This window comes from Carettochelys insculpta, chromosome 23 (genome assembly GCF_033958435.1).
Source record: "Carettochelys insculpta isolate YL-2023 chromosome 23, ASM3395843v1, whole genome shotgun sequence".
Classification (NCBI taxonomy): Eukaryota; Metazoa; Chordata; order Testudines; family Carettochelyidae; genus Carettochelys; species Carettochelys insculpta.
The window spans coordinates 22,012,573-22,035,737 of NC_134159.1; the positions used below are offsets into that span (position 1 = coordinate 22,012,573).

General features: G+C 49.7%; 1 protein-coding gene across 2 annotated transcripts in view; it reads right to left on the reverse strand.

Moving 5' to 3' along the window:
- Nucleotides 1-6,070: 6,070 nt before the first annotated feature.
- ACOT7 (acyl-CoA thioesterase 7) overlaps nt 6,071-23,165 on the reverse strand; it is a 121,554-nt gene continuing 104,459 nt past the window's right edge. For both annotated transcript variants that reach the window (XM_074975531.1, XM_074975530.1), the window contains 2 exons: nt 22,022-22,206; nt 6,071-7,060 (listed from right to left, as the gene is read on the reverse strand). In XM_074975531.1, the coding sequence (XP_074831632.1) occupies nt 6,956-7,060; nt 22,022-22,206 (290 nt within the window). In that variant the 3' untranslated portion in view covers nt 6,071-6,955. The remainder of the gene's footprint in view (nt 7,061-22,021; nt 22,207-23,165) is intronic.

The window sequence follows — 23,165 nt, forward strand, 5'->3', positions numbered from 1 at the left end:
TAAAGCAAAGGAACCAGGCTATGGAATACCTGCCAGATTTATCTGTGGTGTGATTTCATTGCCTTCACTGGAGACGCAGGCCTGGCATGATTTTGTCCCCATGTTTAGATTTACTTTTACCAACAACTGCCTCTTGGTTTACCCTCACTAGCAGATTCTGAAGCACAAAACCTGGTGTACATTGTACACCTGGGAACACTGGTTTCTGCAGGGCTCTTTCCTGCTTTTGCATTATCACCATTATTTACTGATGTCGATTGTTTTGCAGGATCTGTTCCAGAATTGACTTCATTAAATCTGCAGCATCTTGCAGTGTCCATCCCAGGAATCCTGCCTCTAAAGCAAGCTCTCCAGTTGGATCGCTCCTCAAAGCCCAGAAAGAAAGGGTGAGCTTTGGAGTCTGCCTGGAAAATTAGCGAGTCTCTTTAGATGACCGTTTTCCCAAAAGGAGGAACTGTTACATGTGTATCTGGACCCACTCAATATGCAGAGTGATTAACCTCCATACTGCAGCACACAGCTAATTACAGCGTACCAGAACTCTAGTGTCTGCTACACGATCCCCCTTCGCTGCAGCAGCGAGCCGTGCGCAAGTCTTGCCTTAGCTGGTAATCCTCCCTCAGGAGAAGAGCCTTTTAATTTAATATCTCCAGCCCTCTGGAGGGGGCCACGCAGGCTCCTGCCATGCGCCAACCAGCATTTTCTTCACATGCATCGGCAGGGAAACACCGATGTCTCCTAGGATTGCTCACTCGGCTCTGTTCCGTTCCCCAGCGCTGTGTTCCCTGGGCCTGCTCTGAAGCTTGTGGATCTCCTGACCATAGTCCTGGAAAGGCCCTGGCTCTGAGTCGTTAGCAAGCAGCCCTGAGATGCTGCCTCTGGGCGGTTTTCTGTAACCTGCTGTTGTGCTTTATAGGGTCTTGCCTCAGTTTAAAGGCTCCAGTTAGAGTCAACACACGCAAGCTCATGAGGACCCCACACTGCAGGGCTGCACTGTGGGCCAGGACCCTAAGTGGGTCAGGGTGACCCTACAGGAAGCAGGCGAGAGCAGCAGGAATGCAGCCAGGCTCCCAGGTTTGCTCATTCATGCATCAGTAGCACCCACACCAACCTCTCCGTGACCTCAGGCCCTCCCAGGCCCACTATTACATGGGCCTCAACAAACCCTGCGTGGTTCTAGGGCTCAGCCCAGGTAAAACCTCGTGACCTCATTCCAGTGCCTCAAGCCTGCCACGTTCCACTGCATTTATGGAGCGTTTTCATCTCAATCCACTCACCTCAGATGTTTGACCCACATCTCACCCAGCTCGGGACTTACCCCAAGGGTCTTCCACACCCAGGGCTGCAGAGCTACCACCAGGTGCAGGACATAACAGCCAAGCCACTAAATGAACCTGTCCCATCATCATGGGGGGACTGTGGCTGTCCCTGAGACATTCCTTGGGGTTAGGACTAAGGAAACCAGGAGAACAAATAAAAATCAGATCAGACTTGTGTGCTTTATGTGCAGAGCTAAGGGGACCTGGAAAACATGCAAGGGAGCAGCTCTATCTGCAAACAATAAAAAGGTGCAATTTCAGTGTCTCTGCAGGCCCAGGAAGCAGTATTAACTATAGATCTTACAGTGAGAAAACCATAAATACTTCCTCCTTTGTTTGCAGGAGTGATCAATGCTCCAGATATTGGCTGTCATTCAAGAGAATGCCTTGTAATATGCACCCTTCACAGCACTCAAAGTAGTGGAGTTAGTGGAATTGATCCCATGGCTTAACCTGTAAGGAGTCAACATCCCTGAGGGCTCAGCCAGGCCTTACTATTTGTGTGTTGACCTAACTAACCCTTGTGTAAACGGGACAATCACAGTTTACACACCAGCTCAGCTTGTCATATAGATTTGTCTCCTGGTGGTGCTGATAAATACGTTCTGTTTAAGGAAGAGACGCTGCTGTATTGATCTGGAAGGATAGCTGTGCCTTACTGCAGCTGAGTTAAAGGAGCCCCTCCTTTATTTGGCCAGTCTGACAGCATGACTCCATTAGATCAGTGCTGAAATCTTTTCCCTTCCCAGTCATGCTTTGAGCAACATGAAACAATGGTCTGGGATGGCAAAGTGAGTGACCACCATGGAACCTACCGAGTTCTTATAGAGAAAATTGTTCTCAAGCAAACTCACATGATCACCGCAGCCCCTTGTAGAAAGCCAGAGGGTGCCAGTAGGGCAGTTAGGAAACATATGGGTAAACTGTTCAGAGATGAGCAGTGAATTTGAAAATGCTCCTCTCCCACCAAAACTAGGTAAATTTGGAAGATCTCGAGCTAGTCAACACCTTGCTGAAATTACATGTTGAAGTTGAATGGAATTCTGACGGTAGAGATTGATAACTCCACTCTAATGCACTCAGGAGTCCAATATCAAATCACTAGGGAAAAATGCATTTGTCTGGGAGCCCACGAAACCCAGGTTAAGGAAGCCAAAAAGTTGGATGGCAGAGTCTGTCCAACACAAGAGCTGGGCCATAAGAGATGAATGTACGGTACTGTGAGAATACCAAAGCGATATTGGTACATGCTCAACAGGCCATCATGCTGCTGTATTTCCGTGAGCCTAGGTCGTAACTTCAACTCATTCACTTTAATTGGAACATAATTTCTGGATAGTACTGCACCTCAGGGCTGCTGTGTGGCAGTGATTTATTTTTGCTATAGACATTAGCTGAGGATGTGTCAGGCTTTCCTGAATAACCCATACTAGGTATTTATATGGGCCATAAAAATTTGCTATGAGCTGTGACTCAGTGTGCAATTGATGTACTAGTCATTACTACTGTTCATTATTCTGCTATTAGATATCTGTATGTCAACAGCAGGACAGTTCATATCCTTGATCAACAGGACAAAGCAAAATACCCAGGAATTTCTAGGAAAGTATTGTGGACAATGTTGTTTCAGAAGGTGGAGGAAGCAATGAGTTAGACAGATGTCTGAGACACAGTTCTGATGATCAGGGAGGAAGTGGTTGGGAATCTGAAGGTATAAGGGAAGTTGGATGAAACTGATCACAAGATGATGATTTCATGAGTCCAAGGAAAGGCGTCAAAGCACAAGGACAATGGAGTGGGGGAAAAAACTGAGGCTGGGGAGGTGATATTCCATCACTCCTACTTCCAAAGTGAGTCTGATAGAAGACATCACTTCACCTGCCTTGCCGGTCTCATATTTTGCAACTGACATCACTAATAAAACCACATCACTAATAAAAAAGCAGACAAACTCAGAGGTGACAAGATAAAGTCCCAGGGTAAGAGAATCAAAGGGAAAGAGGAGTTCAAAATAGGTGGCAGTTTCTCAAAGATACACTATTAAAGGTGAAAGTCTCTCGATACAAAGGAAAGACAGACAGAATAGTAATGGGCCATGATAGCTTCATTAGGTGCTTGCTCCTTAATAGCCTGCAAATCAAAAAGGAATCCTCTCAAAAGTGGAAATGTGGCAAATTGCTGAAAAGAACAAACAGACAGCAGAAGCGTGTAGGGACAAAATCAGAAAGGCTTCGGCACAAAGTGTGCATCACCCAGCAATGGACATAAGAGAAAATGTGAAGAGGGTCTAAAAATAGTTTAGGAACAAAAGACAGACAAAGGAAAACAGACTCTCTCAGTGGGGAAGGAGAGATATAATGGACATCATCAAGGCAGCTGTGGTGTTTGTGTATTTTACTTCAGTCTTTGCTAAAAAGAACCAACAGTGATGAGGTAGTTCACAAAATTAAGATTAACAAGGATGATGGAATGCACGCCCAAACAGGGAAAGAACAGGCTCAAGAGCATTTTGATAATTAGATGTGTTCAAGTCGGCTAGCCCTGATGAAATCGTTCTAGGGTACCTAAGGAATTAGCTCACGGAATCTCAGAACCTTGAATGATTATCTTTGAGAACTCCTGGGGGATGGGTGAGGCCGCAGAGAACTTAAGAGCTACCACAGCCCCTATCTTTCAAAAGGGGAATAAAGATGACCCAGAAAATTATAGGTCAGCCAATGAAGCTCCTGCACCAAATTCCCAAACCATCATTCTGTAAGCACCTGAAGATAATGGGATTATAAGTAATTGCCAACATGGATTTATCCAGAACAAGTCATGCCAAACCAACCTAAATCCTCCTTTGCCAGGCTTACTGGCCTTGTGGATGTGGGGAAGCTGCAGACATACTTGATTTTAGTTCAGCTTTTGACAGCCCCACATCACAGTCTCATGGACAAACTATGGGAATGGGGTCTAGAAAAAAAAATGGACTATACAGTGGGTGCAAAATTGTGTGAAAGGCCATACCCAAAGAGTAGTCATTGATACAGCAGGGATCTGCTCAAGCTCCACAGCTTGTCGATATTTTCAAGCAGTGACTTGGATAACAGAGTGGTCCGTAATCCTATAAAATTTGCAACACATACTTAGGAATGGAAAAAAATCAAATGCACCCCTACAAACTGGAGACTGGCTAGGGGAGTACTCTGGAAAAGGAGCTGCAGGCCGGAGAGCATTACAAACTAAGCCAGCCACATGAGGCAGTTGCAAAAAAGGCTGATATCTGGGGTGTCTGAATGGGAGAGCTGTTCGTTAAGTGGGGAGGGAACTGCCCCACTCAACTCACCGGTGAGGTCTCAACTGTGGAACTGGGTGCCAACCTTAAGGAATGATCCGGACAAACTGGAGAGAGTCCAGGGAAGAGCAAAGAGGTGCTAAATGGTCAAGAACTAACCTGTGAGGACAACTGTATAACACTGGGCCTATTTGGTCCTTAGAAGACCGAGCAAAGCACTCGCTAGCCATTTTCAAACATGTCAGGGTGATCGAAAGAAGATAGCGATCAACCGTTCTTCACATCCACTGATGGTCAGACAAGTTATCAGCTTGAGCTACAGCCAGGTAGCTCTTAGTCAGATTTTATGGAAAACAGATTTCTAACTCTAAGGTGAGTTACATTCCCAAAGGGAACAGGCTTCCGATGGAGGTTTTAAGAACTGGTTGCAAACTCCTGCCAGGGACAGTGAAGGTTTACAGAAGGGGCGGGCAACCTTTTTTGGGTCAGGGGACACAAGTGAGAAGCAAAAACAAAACAAAAAACCTCACCTCACTGCTGCGGTCCCCAACTATCGGTTATGGTAGAGAGGGTGCAGGAAGCGGCTGAGAACCGGGGCGGGGGGAGGTCTGGACAGGAGGGAGGGGGTGGGTGATCTAGGCCAGAGTGGGGTGCAGGAGTGGACTGGAGGGGGAATCTGGGCAGGAAGGGGATGTAGGCCAGAGTGGGGCACAGGAGTGGGCTGGAGGGGATGCAGGCCAGAGGTGGGGACATAGGTCTAGGTGAGGAAGGGGGCAGGAGGGTTTGGGTGTGGGATCTGGAAGGGAGGAGCAGAAGCAAGGAGGGCAGGGAATCAGGGTGGGTAGGAAGGTGCAGGAAGGGGATGAGATGAGGGTCTGGATAGGAGGGGACACAGCAGCTGTCTGGGCAACAGGGGTGCAGCTTCTCTTTTCAGCTCCCCCAAACATGAATGGCCCTGTGCTCTCTCCCCCAGCTCCCGGGCACTGTCTTCTGGCCAGTCAGAGCAGCAGTAGGAAGCCTCTGCGCAGGCTGCTGAAGCCGCTGCTGCTCGCTCCCTCCCTCTTCTCCCGGCTGGGGGAACAGCAGCGACTGGCAGCTGAGGCCAACACTGCTTCCTGCCCCTTGTCCCCAACACAGCCCACTGTCTGAATCCGGACCGTGGCTTGCCTGATCTGGCCTGCGAGGCTCAGGGCTCCCAACCCCGCACAGGCTGAATTCTACGGACGGGAGCCCTAAGCCTCAGGGTCCAGCTCCAGCCACGCTGTGGTCTAGGGGTTCCCTACCCCTGCCCAAGACACTCAGCATGAAAACTTCTGCACATTTCAGTTAAGCAGCATTTCACATCCGATCCCACGAACACATTAACCCACCCTCACCCTGAAGGGAAATGACTCTAGACCCCACCTTGGAATGATTACTTAGACCACACCCACCGGGTCTGAAAAGAAAAAACATGCCACATGATCTTCTCCAGCTGAAGACTGACCAACTTTATTTAAGTCAGTGCACCGTAAATAACTTAGCTGTGCACATAAACATTACCGAGAGTAGAATGGAATGAATGGAGAGTCCCATACAGTACTGAGCGGCATTAATACTTGAGTATTTTAAACAAGCTTTGGTGTACATATTTGAGGACATACTGTAGATTAACACTGCATTACAAAGAGTCAAGGCCTTGTGTATTCCCTTGCAAACCTTGCTGCCTTCTGTGCAGCCTGGAGTTATCCTACTGAATTGTGTTGGAATCTAACCTTGTAGCGTTTACAGCACATCACATCCAGTTCTGTGTTGCTCCTACATGTGCAACATGCCCTTTACAAAGGGATTGCTGCTGGATTGCAGGACTTGGCCTTTGGGAAATGAGTGGCTGGGGGAGTCGACACAGGCCTCTGGCATGTGGAAGGGCACAGCCGTTTGCCTGGAATCATGGAATGAACAGATTAGACTGGATGTTCCTGCTAAACTGATCAGTAGTTTAACAATGCAAAACTGGAGTTAAGTTGGCATCGGTGCCTTTCGGATTAACATTTAGTTGCGCTGAATGGGGGAAAAGCTCAGATGTCACATTCTTTCCATTTACATGGGAACACACAAACACTCCATCTCAACACTGGAGTTGCAAGCAGAAAAGCTTTCTTTAAAAAAAGTGAACCTATGTTCTGGAATACAATTCTGCAGCAGTGTGTGAATTCTGCATCCATTTGCACAGTACCAGATCAGGGAACACACAGGGCCCCGAGAACACTTCATACAACACTAGTGCGAGGTTTGTTGTATTTGTCCAAGTAAATATTTCTAAGTGGCTATGCATATGTCTAGGTGGCTCTCCCGTAAATGTTTCGGTCCAGCTGAAAGCTCATTGTTGAGTGAGCGGTGGCATCTGCGCCTGCCTTTTTGCTTTCATTTGAAGGTATCTCCCTTTTCCTTCTTCAAAACGCTGCTTCTCTTCTTCAGTTTCTACCTGTTAACCAGAAAAAGCAAAGCCTTGAGTACTATTTCTGTTCTGCTTTCGAGCTGGCTCCCCCCCTCCTGAACCCAAACCCTTCCAGAGCCTGCACCCTGTACCCCAGCCCCTGAACCCTAATCCCCTGCCCCAGCCCAGGGCCTGCACCCAGCACCCAAACTCCAACCCAGAACCTGCACTCCCCCCTCCCTCCCCGCAAGGAGCCATAGGCAGGTTGCGGGGGTGGAACTTGGTCGGTAGCGGTGTTCTGGGCACCACTAAAACTTCTGCAAGCCTGCCATCCCCACATAAAAGCGCTGGAAGCCCTGCGACCTGCCACCCCCTAAGATAAAAGCAGCAGGTGCAGGTCTGTCAAACATTACAGGCAATTCACTTATTTACACGGAAAATGGTTTGTTAAGTGTGTTAGCCAGGGAAACAAATCAATTTTTCAGGCATGTAGAGGAGCTTTTAATTTCTTAGCCAAGCACATGCTGCCAAGTCCCTGATGGGATCACATCTTCATGGCCACTCATTTTATAAATTACAGCATTTGTTACACACCCATGTACGATTTTACATGGTTTGATAACCACTCCACACGACATTTGGCTGCAGGTAACCCTGCTAATGTGATCTGAATGAACAAATTCATTCCACAATTTAGAAAGGCATAAGCAAAACTATGAATGAGGCTGGGTTACTATCAGAGGCTAGCAGCAAGAGAAGGTTACCATTGTATTCTCTCGCATTTACACAGCAGCAGGGTGAACGTTGCACTTCCCAGACAGAGCCAGACAATCCCAGACTGAAGGAACTGCAGCCCAAGGACTTTGGCCTGCAAACCCATATGCTGTACAGGTGTAACAGTAGCTTCATCAACCCACAGGGCCTCCCCAGAGCCCCGCCCGCCTCACTACAGCCATCCTCTTAGGCCCTTACAGACAGGGCCAATCATTTACCATGTCTGCTACTAATTCTCACAGACACTTCTCGGGGCCCAACAAACGGGGTGATGCATAGCGAAAACACCCTCCATGAGCTGGGAGCCGATTGCTTTACTCCCGCATGTTTTAGAGTAAGATGCTATTGGTAGAAAAGACTAGAATGAGCTCTGGAACACAGCGTCAGGCTACAGCGCATCCTTCCTCCCACAGACACCCCAAAGTTGAGGTCGAAGCTGTCGAAGGCTGGGCACCTCCCAGCCAGCGGAGCACGGCAGCTCTTTCGCTAGCTGCGTGGCTCTACTGTGTTTCACACAAGTTGTTTTTTCCAAGTCACTGGTTCTCCCGTGTTCAGCGTTGTCTCTGGGATGGGCATTTTCCTCAGGGGGCTGTCAGGCCCGGCTCGGCTCAGCCCAGCAAACGGGAGCAGAGTGAGGAAGAAGCAGAGCGCTTCTTTACCAGTGACTGAGGAAAAAGCCCCTAAAGCCAGTGCTTTACATCGTCTGCAGCAGCCTGTTCTGGAAAGCCCCTTCACAAGCCCGGCTGGCCTTGTCCCTGATCGACTCAATAGCTTTCCCTAGGCTACACCTCCAGTGCACACTGCTTGCACTGGAATACCTCCCCACTGCAGTGCGCAGCAGGCTAGTGACTCGTGTCAGCCTCTGGCAGGGGGAGGCAGCAGGCAAAGGTTCTGGTGGGGGGGGACGCTGAGCCTTTACACCGCTGTGTCACCCCGAGCGAGCCAGGCCCCCCTCCATCTTCGTTTCCTCGGGTGTGGCAAAGGCTCCAGCAGTAGGACTCCACACAGGTGAAAACAGCAGTGCAGAGGGGCTGACTGGCTTGGCCAGCTGGTGAACTGCCCAGGTAGATACCCACATCCCTCAGGCATGCCCATGATCCACTTGCTTAAGTTGTGCCTTTAAACCAGTGCCAAAAGGCTTCCCCAGGATGTGTCCAGGGTGGGTGCAGCCCAGCAATCAGTGGAAGCCCAGGGTGGAGGCTCGCACGTCTTTGCCAAGCCACAGACTGCTGGCCAAGATGCTGTTCATTGTTCGCTGCGGATTACAAGATTCACCAAGCACCAAGAACAGAGACAAATCGCACAGGCCAAGCGTGCCCCAGCTGAAAAATCTGCACCTGAGCCAGGAAGGTTTCATGCTTAATTGCAAGCAGCAAAGGGGATGATCACAGATCACAACAATTTATTATTATGTATCATTTTGATGCTGTTTTCTAGCCTGCAGAGTAGTAATGTGAATTGCCTGGTGCTTTTGAGGGTTCTCCTGGCTGAATTGTTAGTGTAAGCGTGTTGTAAACAAGGGGAAGCTTTGCCTCACTGAACAGGCAGCGAGAGTACACTAACTGACTGAGCAAGGGCCCTGGGAAAGAGGGGCAGAGAGCAGCCTCTTGTCTGCGTGGGCTTTGCTCTCCATTACAGGCTTTCCTGGCAGTAAGTGGCAAACAAGTAAATAAACGACTAATGCAGCTGAAGTGCTCTGGAGGAGAGCCCTGCTGCATTTGCCAGCAACCCATGTCTACAGCAGCCTGAGAACAAACCCTGACACATCCCTCTTCTCCCGAGCACTGGCCGGGCCGGGCCGGGCCAAGCTGTACTGCCGCAAGGGCAGCTGAACGTGCGTGGCACCATTCTTAATCCAGGTGCCATGTGGTACGAGGTCAGATGCCTGGAAGAACCCAGAGATGCTGTCTCAGCACTCTGCCTTCACCCACCACATCAGGGGTTATTTAAGAATGTCAGGGAAGGGGGACAGAAAAGTGCTCACTTGGTGCATCTAAGGAACAAAGACTCAGGAGAATACTGTGCGGGATCCCACTGGCAAGGCCCTCGGATCTCACAAAGACATGCACCTCCCCTTGAAGGCATATAGCTTAAAGCTGTAAGTAGTAATACGAATGATGGGCCTCTGATACCAGCCCCAATTCCCTCAACTAGCACATGGCAAAAATCAAAGGCAGCGCAGCACACTGGGCAGTTGCCTGGGATAATCAGTTAAAATATAGAATTCTGGCCCACATGGCAGCAAACCAGATTAACTATTAAATTACTGCCCAGAAGAGAGACCTCTGCTCCAGGAGCTGCATCTCACATGGCTGCTCTGGGCAGGCCCAAGAGGAGATGCCAGATGCTAGAAAAATGTTGTGGAAGCTCCAGTGGCAGGAGGATGTTGAATGCAGGGAGGAGCCAGGTGCTGTTAGCTTCCCAGGAGCATCTGCTCTGGAATGAGCACTCTCACTTACTTCATAAAACAGCTGGTTTTTACACCCTGATTATCCTGTCCAGTGACACGAGATCTCAGAAACCTCATGGACCTGTAGAGGGTGGGAGTGCAATTTGTCTAGGGCTGGCTCTGGGGCATAGCAGTAGCGTGGCACATTACCAGGCAAGGAAGTCAGTTCCAGCCAGGAGAAGTAAAGATTCCTAAGCCGTCATAGCCTGGCCTACAGCTACACCCAGTGGAAACTAAGGGCCTGGAAATTCCCAGCGCAGGCTAGCCCAAGGTCTTTGAAGGCATCAGGCCATTTCATTACCATGGTCCAGCCAGGAAAGAGCCCCTCTGCCTTGGCCAGAGTTGCCTGTTCGGCCTCCATGGCGAAGGCCGGAATCTGCCCTGTGGGGAGCAGGAAGCCAGGCCTGCAGCACTCCACATGCCTGTGGCACCCAGGGCTGTTTGACATTATTCGAGTGACTATCAGGCACCACCATGCTGCTGCCTCTCTCGTCACACGGAAAGCAATGGGCGATGAAGTGACACCGCGCAGCCGCCCACACTCCAGCTGGCTCCAGGGGCTCCTTCCCGCCTCCCTACACAGCACACGCTTTGCAGGAGACATTTGGGTGCGGCACGCTAAGGGCAGCTGCAGAGAAAGCAGCGGAGGCGGCTCTGGTCGAGTATGCAGGTGTTTGGTAACCGCACTGCACACCCCGGGGCTCTTCACAGACCAGCTCAGCTGGCTGCCCTCCCTGGGTGTGGCACAATGGAAGAGGATGGGGGCAGGACGGCTCTCACAGCCCTATGCAGAAATCTACAATTCGCAGGCTGTCCAGCCAGAGGGACCGTCAGGACAAGATCGTTTGACGTCCTGAGTGACAGCTACAGCACCACACACTGATTACAGCACCAAGCCCAAATATCAATGGACAGGCTACAGCTCCCTTTAAAGAGCAGCCAGTCTTGACATCCTCCAGGTTGCTGATTTACCACCTCCCTAGGTGATCCGTTCCAATGAGCCTCACGCAAAACCTGTCTCTGCTCTCCAGCTTGTCAAAGGAAGAGATGGAGAAAGAACAGAGCCGCATAGTGACTGAGTGCCAGAGGTGACATCAAAACAGGCGCAGACTCAGCCCCTAGCTACTCAACTAAGCGGCCAGCCAGACTTCCAGCCAAGCAGAGTTGAGGGGTCTAACACAGGGGTGCGCAAGAATTTTCACAAAGGGGCCGCTCCACAAATTTTGGTACTGGTCATGGGCTAGCTCTGGGCCCCCAGTGGGGGCAGGGGGTGGAGAGAGACACTGATGTTGAGTGTGTGCTGCAGTGTATGTGTGACAGTGACTGTCGGGGGCATGTGTGACAGCAATAGGGTGTGTGCGCTGGCTGCTGCTGGGTAAGTTCCTGCAAGAAGCCAACCTCTGTCTCTTTAAGGGATAATTGCTTCTGCTCTGTTATGTCATCGTGTGTCCCCCCATCCCCTGGTTTGCACTCCTGAGTCACTTACCATCCATGCTTCAGACTGGAGCAGCTCTGCCGTGTCTCCTCCTCCCCAGTCCCTGCTCAGCAGAGGCAGGGTACAGGGGCAGGGACACCCTAGCTTCAGCTCTCCCCTCTCCCTGTCTGCACAGCTAGCAGGAGAACCCTAGGAGCTGCTCAGCTACAGATGGAACAAGGTGAAGGGAGGGGCAGCTGAGAACATGCTGCTGGCTGTAAGTGTGCACGCTCTGCTCATCAGTTGGGTGGGCTGGAGAGCCACACAAGCCCATGGCTGATTTTGCCCACCCTTGGTCTAGCGTCTGCTGGTGTTACTGCTTATGAGGGTCCCTTGAGAGTGCTGTAAACACTCCCATCTCTGTGCCAGGACTGGCAGGCAGCATGCTTGGTGCGAGCAGCTGAGTCTGGTCCTGAAGTCTCATCTCCTTTACGATGTTCAGCCTGGCACCACTAGCATATGTAAGACTCACCCATGGTGGAAAACATTGTTCTTACTTTCCGATTGGAAACTTACAAACAAAGCACTTTGACACTGTGCATGGGAAAGGCAAATCTGAGAACATACTCTGATAAGTTGGCATATGAAATAAGTAATGAAGCTCACAATTAGCCAACTCAATAGCCTGTCTGTTTTGGAATTAATGGCTGTCTGGGCTGATCAGGGCTTCCAGCGGTGGGCAGAACAATTTCCTGCAAGCCTGACAGTTACAGACCTCTAATTAGTGAAGTCATGCAGAGAAACCTCACTTGAGTTTATAATGGGAAACATAAGGCGTCTGTGGATCGTAATGAGTGCAATTAAAACTTGTGTCCAGGTTATTTCCAATATTTAATTGAGCAGGGCACACGGGGTAGGCTGAACTCTGCAGTGACTTGCACCTGTGCAAACCCACTGTGTTGGGCAAAAGGCAGGGCAGAATTTGCCCTACAGCTGCAAATATGTATGGTCACAAGGCTCATGAAATGCATAGCAATATTAAGTCTTATGGGGACTTAAGCACACTGGTGATGGGTAGCTGCAGGAAGGGACAGTTTCCAGCTGGCAGCACCTTGCCAAGACCTTTTTGTGAAGCATGCAGTAATACACCCATTCTGTGCAACTTTGAGGTGCCACAGAGCAGCACTGGCCAGTGCATGCCAAATCAATGCCCATTATAGCGATAGAAATCGACATGGCTGCACCTCCTACCAGAACCAGGCCTTATGAGGCAACAGCTCTTGGAAAGATGCTGGAAGTCACCACTACTGAGACCGCTGCACAAACATCCCATCGTGTGTCCTCCCTACTCCATTCCCACTACTTCCCTAAGGTTGGATTCAACTGTTCATATTGGGGACTTCAGAGATAGAGGCTGATCTCATCATAAACCCAGTTCTTAAAATAAAGATGCTCTGTAACTAAATCTCTCATGCCTGTTCAGCAACTCTTTAAACAAAGCAGAACCACGCAAGCAGCCAACGGAGAATATGCTGCTAAAATATCAGCTCCCACAACAAGGAAGTTGCTATTTATATTTCATAAATAGGCTACGGAGCTGAACTTTAAAGCCCAGCAGACCTTTTGCTCCTCTTCTTGTGTTTTGTTAAAGCAGCTCTGCGCTGAGCTCCGCTGCCCTTGGATGAATATGCCAGTCGTTCTATGCAACACTTGTCTGCAGCACACATGGCTCCTAACTGCACCCAGGAAGGGACTAAATCTTCTCCAGCACACTTGCAGTTTAAAGCATTTTGCTTTGCGTATTTCCTGAAAAGGGCTTTGTGCTCTGAGTGGGGCCATTATGAATCGCATCAGCAAACCCACTGGGTAAGCACAGTCGACCTAAACATCTCCTCGGGGACTTGAAGGAGGCACATGCTGCACATTAAACAACCCAAACGCGAGCCCAAAAATCCCAGGTGGTCAGTCTCGACTCTGCGTCATTAATATTTCCTTCCCCAGGTGGTCAGTCTCGATTCTGCGTCGTTGATATTTCCTTCCCCAGGTGGAAAGAGACCAAATATAGGCACAGAGTGAAACATCCCCTTCCCCAAAGCGCTGCTTCCCAAAGCCGTCCACAAAGGGCTTAAGGAGTGCATGGCTCACATGCAGGCCTTTGCAGGGGGCGTAATTCCAGCTACTAGCCAAGGATAATGTCTGCGGAGGAGTCTGTGCCAGGAATGGACATCATGGACCCCCAAAACTAATTCTGGCACTCAGTGACAGACACACAGACAGGGTCCCTCTAATTTCTGCCAGCCGTGGGCAGAATAATTTTTGTTCTGTGCACCAAGGCATGTGCAGATGTGCACCACCCATAGAAAACCAGGCAGGTGGCTGTGGGCACTGCACTAATCAGCTGGGCACCGCCTGAATCTCTCCTGTGCAGCTGCCCAAGCACTCAGCTCACAGGGAAGGCTACACGCAGGCGCTCTGCCAGCCAGGAAGCGGGGCCAGTAATACAGCTCAGCTGCACACAGTTGGTCTTGTGATCGGGTCAGATAATGGCTGTAAAGGTCCACAAATGCCAAACATGAGCTTAACAACGATTGCATTTGCCATGGGTTTGAGATGCCTGGGGAAGAGAAGGAAGGAAGGAGTTTCCCAAAATGCTCAGTGCTCCTTAGTCTGCAGCATTCTAAGCAGCCTGTTGGAGACTCCTCTGCAGCACCATGGTACTAGTCAACAGGTGTAGAGAGAGCAGCTTGACAGACAATGGCAAACACGCCCCAGTGAAGACGGACAGTGCCTGAACTTCCACAGTCGGTATAAAAATATCTCCCCGGGGGAGCCCACTGCAAGTGGCTGAGAGAGAAGGCCAGCCCCCTTGGGCACCACGCTGATGGGCAGAACACAACACAAACAAACGGCCTCTTTGCAATGCTGCGGGACAGGCTCATTAGAGCCGGCTGTGCCTCTGTACAGCCTCACAAGCTTCACGTGCCCTAGCTGGTGGGTTGTGTGTGACTACAGCTGCTCAGGTCATTAGCAGAAAAGGGTTGCGGCCAACAAGTCTACCAAGATTCTAACTGTCTGGAAGACCAAGCAGCCAAAACTCCAGCTTAGGGCAGATGTTCACACGCACCTCTGGTGTGTGTTTCGATATCAGACACCATGAGCTCCCACCTCAAGTCTCCTCTCACTGGAGTTACTCACACCTGACTTACACATTCCAATCAAGCTTCCCCAGGTCTGGAGAGTTTTACACCCCCAGAGACAGGATTTTAACATGCAAGCACCATGCCAGAAAGATTTCATTTTTAACTCAGCTGGAGAAACCGCTCTCAGATGCACTCAGAAAGAGCTGGCTGATACAGAGCCTCACACAGCCGCTTTCTTCAACATCTAACAAGAGCTTCACCTTTGTGCTTCACCACTGGGGCTGACGGTGTCAATATATATTAAGGTTCCCATTGGCAAGGGCTGTCTGGATAGGGTTGCTGCTACCAAGAGGGTGATCCTGCTTCATATGCCTCTGTTACTCAGCATTTGGGAATCCAGAGTTCAGGCCAGGTGAATGTGTTGCTATCATACCAGTCAACTACACTTTTTCAGCTGAGTGGCGGAAGGGCCAACTATTAAAACTGAACTCTAAACAGCTGTAGTTAAATCAGAGGTAAAGAGATGGAAGACGAGATCTAGTGGGGTGGGGGAAGTTGACCTCTTTTACAACCCATGAAATATGCAACAGGAACTTGAAGGGGGAGATCATTTAGACAACATCCAAAAGAGCATAGGAATCTCTCTGGGTGTTGATACCAGCAGCAGTATTATGCTCAAGGTAGCACAGAGCAAATGAGCAGCTTGTGATGTCAAAAAGTTATTAAGTTCCTCGCAGGTTCAAGGGAAACATTCACACAAAGTAGCTCATTTCTTTCTAGTGACATTTGCATTGCTTCAATTATTCAGCAGTTTGAAAAAGAATTAGAGTTTAATTTCAGCTAAAGACGGTAGCCAGAACAATGCAAATGGCCAAAGCAAATACGCGAGTGCCACTCTCTACTGCGCAGCAGAGGGGATTTTTGCAGCCCATTAAGATGCAACAGGCAGAGCTGGCAGTAGACTTGACCTTGTATGTGGAGATGGGGGGAAGAGGTGAGCTCTAGGTCCCCCAAAAGGGGCAGGACCTCAGGCAGAAGGGGTGGGGTAAGGACAAGCCCTCAGCATTGTCTGGACCACGCCTCATTTCCTCCAGCTAGCTCAGCTGAGCCTGGATCACACCACCCAGAGCTCTGGAGGCAACTGAAAGGGCCCACAGCTCTTGGTGCTGCTGCTACCACAGTAGCAGCCCAGAGCCCCTGACCCTAGGGCAGCTGCCCCCCCCCCATCGGGGGCCCTGCAACAAGGTCAATTCTCCCCTTTCCACACGCTACTTTTCACCAGTGGAACGCCACGGAAGTCGGCGGTGACAACCTCACGGTTCATTGGTTGAGCCATACAGACCTCCACTCTCTAAACCTGGAGAAGTTAAACGTGCGCTTACTGCACTTTGAGGAGGCAAATGGAGGACGGCAGGATGTCTCACGCCCAGACTCCCGAGCACGTCTGGACTTCTATAAACTCTGGATTCCAAGACACTGCAATGAATTCTTCACTCTTTCTATAATCCTGTCCTCAGGAAGGAAGGGAGGGATCACTGGAGGAATTTGTGCAGCTGACCAGGCTATAAACACGTATTGCTTCATACTCTCTCTACCTCTCTGGTGCCTGACTGTACAAGAGCCACAACACTCAGGACCTGGTACAGGTGACTCAGCTGTAATAGATGGTGCAATACCTGAAACAGACAGCGACTCTGGCTGTACCTTGAGAAGATGCCCTGCAAGGCACAGACTAGGAAACGCCTGCCTTTGACTGCACGCTGGCGTAACTCCATTTGTGCTAACAGATTTGCATCGGATTTAAGAAAACGTAAGCCACGACCAGACCCTCCGATCATTTCATAGCAAAGTTTGTTTGCCATCACTAACCCGCAGCTTTTCAAACGTTTTCTTGTCTCCATCGGGATATTCCACCCCCTGCCAGAAGTTCCAGTGGTTGAAGGGCTGCCAGCCCCACTGACCGAGGAGTGCTGGTGCAGAAGTACGTCTTGTGTCCTCACTTGGGAACCTGCTTTCACTTGCCACTGGAGCCTTTCCCGTCAAGCCCAGAGATGGTCAGTAGGTAAATGCAGTGATGTAACAAGCACCACCAAGACACACACCTTATGGGAATGGAAATTCCTACCAGCACCAGATGCTTTGTCCAAAATCATCTGTAATCACAGACCAGGTAATGCAAGGCCCATCCAACTGATACAGGTTCCTAATAAACCTGGGCCCAGCTCCTCCAGGATTTCTGGCTGCACCCTATGCTAGTGGGAGCAGGGGTGATTGAAACCAGCCTCAAACTATAACATACTGCAGTCACTCCGCTCCCCACTCCAGGACCCCTCTAGACTAAAAGCTCTCGGCCACACAGCAGAACCCTCATGGTAAAGAAAAACTCAGGAATCCCGATCAAGCTGCTTTCTAGGCAATGCAAAGAGGCTGGAATGTATCACGCCAGCTGGCCCTGCTCTGCAGCGTAACCTCATCATGGAGGCATTAGGAAATCTTGTTAAGTCCAATCGTTTCTGGGGTCTAACCAAAGAGTCCTGCAGACTTAAAACCAGTGGGCAGAAATACCTAACAACTCAAACCCAATGAGAAACGACTGATACGGGAAACAAACAAGCAATAGGACGGGCCAGGCCCCTGGAATCCTGCAGATACCATCCTGCTATGGAAATTAAGGCCTCCTGTACCAACCACTTTCTTGGTGTCTCTATGGTAACATGTGGGACTGTAGGTGTGAAATAAAACCCTCATGTTCCAGTTAGTAATCCGGGGGGCCACTAGGGACACTTGTTGATTGAAGAATAACAAGGGGCAAATCTAACCCCGATGCCTATTTCCAGGCCTCCCCATTTCTGGGTCTCTCTCCTTGGATGGTGGAGAGGCGGTAGGAAAAGATCACCTGCTTCTCATGAGCGAGCTGCACAATTTTTCTTCAGCTCAGAGGAAAGCTGTTTTTCCAAATCCAATAGCTTCTCTGCAGTTGCATTTGAACAGTAAATAAGAGACTCCCTGCCAATGTAAAATCCCACTGAGGGCGAAAAAAAATCACAAAATGATTCTCCTGTCCCCATCACAGTAACTACCACCTGACAGCATCAGCCCCAGCTGGTCTGGAGTGACTGTTCCGTCTGGGACAGAAGAGAAGGTCAGTGAATCCTAGGGGAGAACGGAGTTTGATGGATTCCTCTCTCCCCACCAGTTTGACAGCTAAATTAAGGCTTCATTCATCTTTAACCAGAATGTTACAGGCTCCAAGTACAGTACCCTTAAGGTAACAAACCCTCTTAAAATACCACACCCACAATCAAGGCTCTCCCTGTTAACGTTTCTCCTCTGCTCTGCAGAGAATACCAGCTCCCGCACGCACCAGACCACGTGTACCCAAGGTAGGCCAAGATGGTCGCTAAGTGTTTGTGTACGTTTACAGACTGTAGCAGAACAGCTACACAGGCTGAAGTGCCCAGTGAAGACACTCCCTATGCTGAGGGAAGGGCTTCCCTCACAGTGCAGCTACTCCAGCTCCCCAAAAGGTGATGAGTCCCTCTGTCGCCAGAGTGCTGTCTCCACTAGGAGTTTGGTCAGGAAAACTGCAACACTCATTGTTATGCTGCCACAAGTCTCCAGCCTGGTCCAAGCCAGAGCATGAAGATTGAGGACAGTGGGCTGACCGGGAAGCCTCCTGACAGAGAAGGGGTGGCCAGCACACTGCATCTGGTGCTATGTGGGGTTCTGACCATTTCTGAGCGAGGTCCCTGCAGCAGCATCCCGAGAGGGAGAAGAACCTCAGAGGCTGGGACATTCTCAGAGTGTATCAAACTGTGGGCCGACATCACTTGACCACACAGGCCGCTGGAAAGAAAACTGGCAGAGGCAGGTCAAGCTTCAGACTCTTGATTTGAATGGCCAGCTTCCCGCATGATGCCCAAGTTCTGCCTTAAGGAAACAGTGGCCCCCTACAGCAATGGCACAATTCAGAAAAAACAGGATTCCAACACTAGAAAGATGTCCTGATAAGCCAAGAAAGGCTGGCCGTGGGCAGCTCTGCCAGGTACTGCACCTCTCCCAAGCAGTGAAGAGTTGCAGGTGCCATTCAAAAAACTGGGCAGAAACAGCAGGCGCCAGATTCGCTCAGTGCTAAGATACTTCAAAATCTAGTTTCCTAGTGACTGCAGCAGCCTCTTGCGTATGCCAGGAAAGACACAACCATTCAACTGGCAGTTTATAAAGCACTGATTAATGCGAAGTGCCCCATTCCACCTGCTCTTGCATGGTTTGCTGCCACCATCAATGGTACTTCTGTCATTAAGTAACAACAGGCCTGACAAATACCTTTGCAGATGTGCTACAGACTAAGTAACAACAAAGGCTACTAGGACATACTTCTCCCAATTAACTCCCCCGTAAACTCTTGATTGGAGACTAACTTCTTTCGCTGCCACCTCTCCCTTTCACTGCGCACGACTGCTGCACCTCAAGGGCAAGAGGCATGACGGGAAGCGGTGTCACAAGCCAGGCTGTGGCTGACAGTCAGTTCCCCAGCTCTGTTCACAAATGCAGTCTCTGCGCATCTCTTGCTTTGTGGTGCCTAGCGATCCAACCTGAACCTCGGTGAGCGTGGCTGGCTCCGGACAAATCCAGCCAAGACAAAAGTGATGTTTGGTGTCACAGGAGACCAGTGTTTCAACACCAGGCAAGAATCATTCCGTAGCCAACCAACCCCAGTGGGTCCCCAGCTGCAAGCGATGGTATAGTAACCAAGTTATCAGGTGAGATGGTAGGTTCATTGCTTCTGGTTTGTTGTTTATCTGAAATACAAAGAGACTGTAGGGACCCTATGAAAAATAGCCCAGAAGTGGATTTGTTATGGGCCCTCCATGGTATGTGACAACAGGTATAACCAGAGACCCTTGTGGTCTGTCAATATTCAGCTTCCACTCCAAGATAGCATAGACAGCCCCAGCTACTGGGACATAAAAGCTTCTTCCTTGCAATACATTAAAAATGTACACAGCAGGCAAATACAGGTGTGTGAAATATAACTGCAACTCTGATGGCTAAGGTTATAATTAACCAACAAAGTGATTTCAAGGCTGGCAGACGGGGGGTGAGGGGAAATCTGCACAGTATAAAATATTAAATCAAGAAATAACTCCATGTCAGCAGTTCTGCACTACATGTCAGGAGAGCTAAAAATACACAAGGAAGCTGAAGCAGATTCAAAGGAGTGAATGGGCAAGGGAAAGCATCAGGCTCAGCGAGGGGATGAGCCACTGATTGGGAGGGTCCAGGGTGCAGTTTCCTCTCTCCATTCATACATTACATGCCCTACATGAGCCTTGATAACTAACAAGGAAGGCGAGCGAGTGAAGCTTAAGTCAACAGATTGTTTCTCGATGCAGAAGAGAGAAGACCATTGATATCTAACTCCATACGTTTTGAAGGTTGGCAAGGCTTGCTTTTGAAACACTTATTTATGCTTCTATTTTTCTGCTGAATAATTGAAGGAAAGATCTTGTTAGACAACAAACCCCAAAGTATGGCACATGAAAAGCTGACGCCTGTAAGCTATTCAGTTGTTAATGAACAAAAAAGACACTTGTAACCTCTGAAGCAAGAAATTGAATATTTGTTTTTAGGAAAGATCTCTATGCACGCACAGTTTAAAGGCTGTGTGTTTGTTAAGTGCTTACGAAAGACAAAACCTCCCAACAGCATTTCAAGGCAAAGGAAGAGTCATGGCCACTTCTAAAACACTTTCTGCTGCTGCAGGAGCTGTTACACTCAGTAGCGACCCTCCAAGGAGGGGGGAAAAAACCCAACATTCTGCAAAGGTATTTTGGACTTTGCTCCCCATACTTTGGGTTAGGGCCCTGCCACCACTGTGCCGCTGCTGTTCTGCTATCTATCAGTGAGGTGCAGGAGCAGAGAGGCAGAAATTCAGGTACAGGTGAGATTTCCTCAAACTGCACATGGGAAAAAGTTTACCTTTCCCTGCGACTCAGAGGGAGTTTGCCTGCTCCGTATCTAGAAAGCAATCAGCAATAATGAGGAGAGAACACAGGGAAGGAAGAATGTAGGACAAAAATGCAACATGCGGATGTGATGTGGCAAGTGATGTCCTGAACTCACTCAGTGACTGCTCCCTGAAGAAAAGCAACAGAGATGCTACTGGCTCAGTCCTGGTGCCCCCTCCAGATGAGCTCAATTACGCAGCATGCTGGGGACAATTATTCACTTGCCCTGTAGGGTAGCATTCTCTGCCACACCAGTAATGGCAATTTTAATCAGTAGCCCACTAACGTAATTAACAGATCAGACAGAGACACGACGGTATCAAAGCTAAACGAATCGGTTGCTGCAGGGCAGAAATGCAGCACGGGACAGTGAGCGTGGGACAGCAGCCAGACTCTGGTAAATTCACATGCTAGCAAGTAACTCACATTTGCAGACCTAAGGCAGGCAGGCAGGGGTAACAATTAGGGTGGAGGGAAAGTCACCTGTGAATAGCCCCTCTTTCACCTTGCTGTCCTGGAGCTCCAGAAGCTCCCCACCTTGGAGGGGGATGCTGGGCAACTGCCTGAGGTTGGGCATGAGATCCCCTTCCAGGGGGATCAGACCAAGCACAGAAACAGCAAACAACCTCACACACTGCAGACTCAGCTTTGGGGACGTGCACGGTTTTGGCCTGGCTTCCCTTTGCATGGAGCTCAAGGCAGGGCTGTTGCCTTCTGCCTCTCCTGGGCAGCCAGATATCACAGTGACAGTTGAGCCGTCTGCCGGGACGTTTTTCTAGTGTACTTGGTAGGTTTGCTAGCAATCACCCTGCTCTGCAGGCCAGTTAGCCACAGCTGAATAAATGGCTCCAAAAGCAGTCACAGCCGCTAGCTGATCTCCTGCGTTAATTTGCAATAGCTCTACAGGTGAAGATGGAGAAGTGCCAGAAAAGTGCTCTGGGCTTTCGAGCAGATCTGCTCACTCAGGTACAGATGCAAGTCTGACAAGATGAGCTAAGAGCAGGAAACATGAAGCCACTATCATGCGGGCCCCATCATCCATAACACCATGACTCCCTTGTAAATTGGCTCTGTCTGGGCAAAGGAATAACCCAACCGCCCTTTTCAGGGCTACAAGGCAGGAGTGAGACCTTACAATGAATTGCTCCTGTGCTGCTCCATGACCCAGTGCCTCACATTACCCAGCAAAAAGGCTGGTATCTTTAAAAGACGACTCCTTACCACCAGCTGTGGAACAGGTAGCGTCTTCCCCTCCTTGCTCAGGGATACATAGGTGAAGAACGCACTGGCAGCTCGATATCGTTCTTTAGGTTCATCAACAAAAGGGTCAGCATCCACAAAAACCTCGATCTCCATGGATTTATTGCTTGTGAAGGTCATGCGCCCAGAAATAGTGATGACACAACCTGCAAAACACAGATGGCTTGGTTAATCAGCGGTTCCTATGGTGGCAGCTGGAAACGAGCCATGCATTATTTAGACTGCTAAAGCACTACACTGCTAAATGGGCTAACAGGCGGGTTCAGAGCAATTTAAAGGCAAGATTGATTTTTTTGTTAGGCAACAAAGAGGAACAAGAGGCCTTGGAATGTTTCTTGCCAACTGTGGATTTTGTTTCCCTTTCTCTGGTTAAGAGAATTTCTACACTCCATGGTGGCAACAGGCAGCTGAGAAGAGTAACAGGCAGGCAAAAACCAATCTCCATCTGGAATGTCTGCAAACAAATGCCCGTCAGCACAGACTATGGCATCCTTTAGAGGTGTCAGCAATACGAACCTCCGGTATGCAACATCAAATGACAGACTCTCACTGTGCACGAGATACTGGTGGCAGCTCACACACCCAGGAGCATTCTCCCATCCATCTCTCAGGCCCAACGTGTCTGCTGCACACTGCAGAAGAGCAACACAATGCCAGGGCAGGAAATGAGGAATACGAGTTACAGTGGAGGTACTGGAGGAATACAGGGAGGCAAAATAGCTGGCATCTGATTACATCTGGGCCACTTCAGGTTTTGTGTGGGCAGTGCCACAGCAGCACCACAAGAGCAGCAGTTTGGTTGGTATCTTTGTGGCACAGCACTGCTTCCTCAGCCTATGCTGGGGACAGGACTCAGAGGTAAGAGACAGGAAAGCGAGGCACAGGCTCACAACACGAAGTCCAGCTCTGAGCTCCATCCATGACCACAGTGCCTGAGGTCCGGCTCTACCAGTCGAAAGAGGAGATGAAGCGTTTGCATACCAGGACTCTGGCTGGACATCCCTACACACTATTCCAGCAATGAGCATGCCCACAAGGGCAGCTCTCAGGGGCACAGGGACAGGCCAGAAATCTTCTTATCCCACCCTCCCACTCATACACGTTC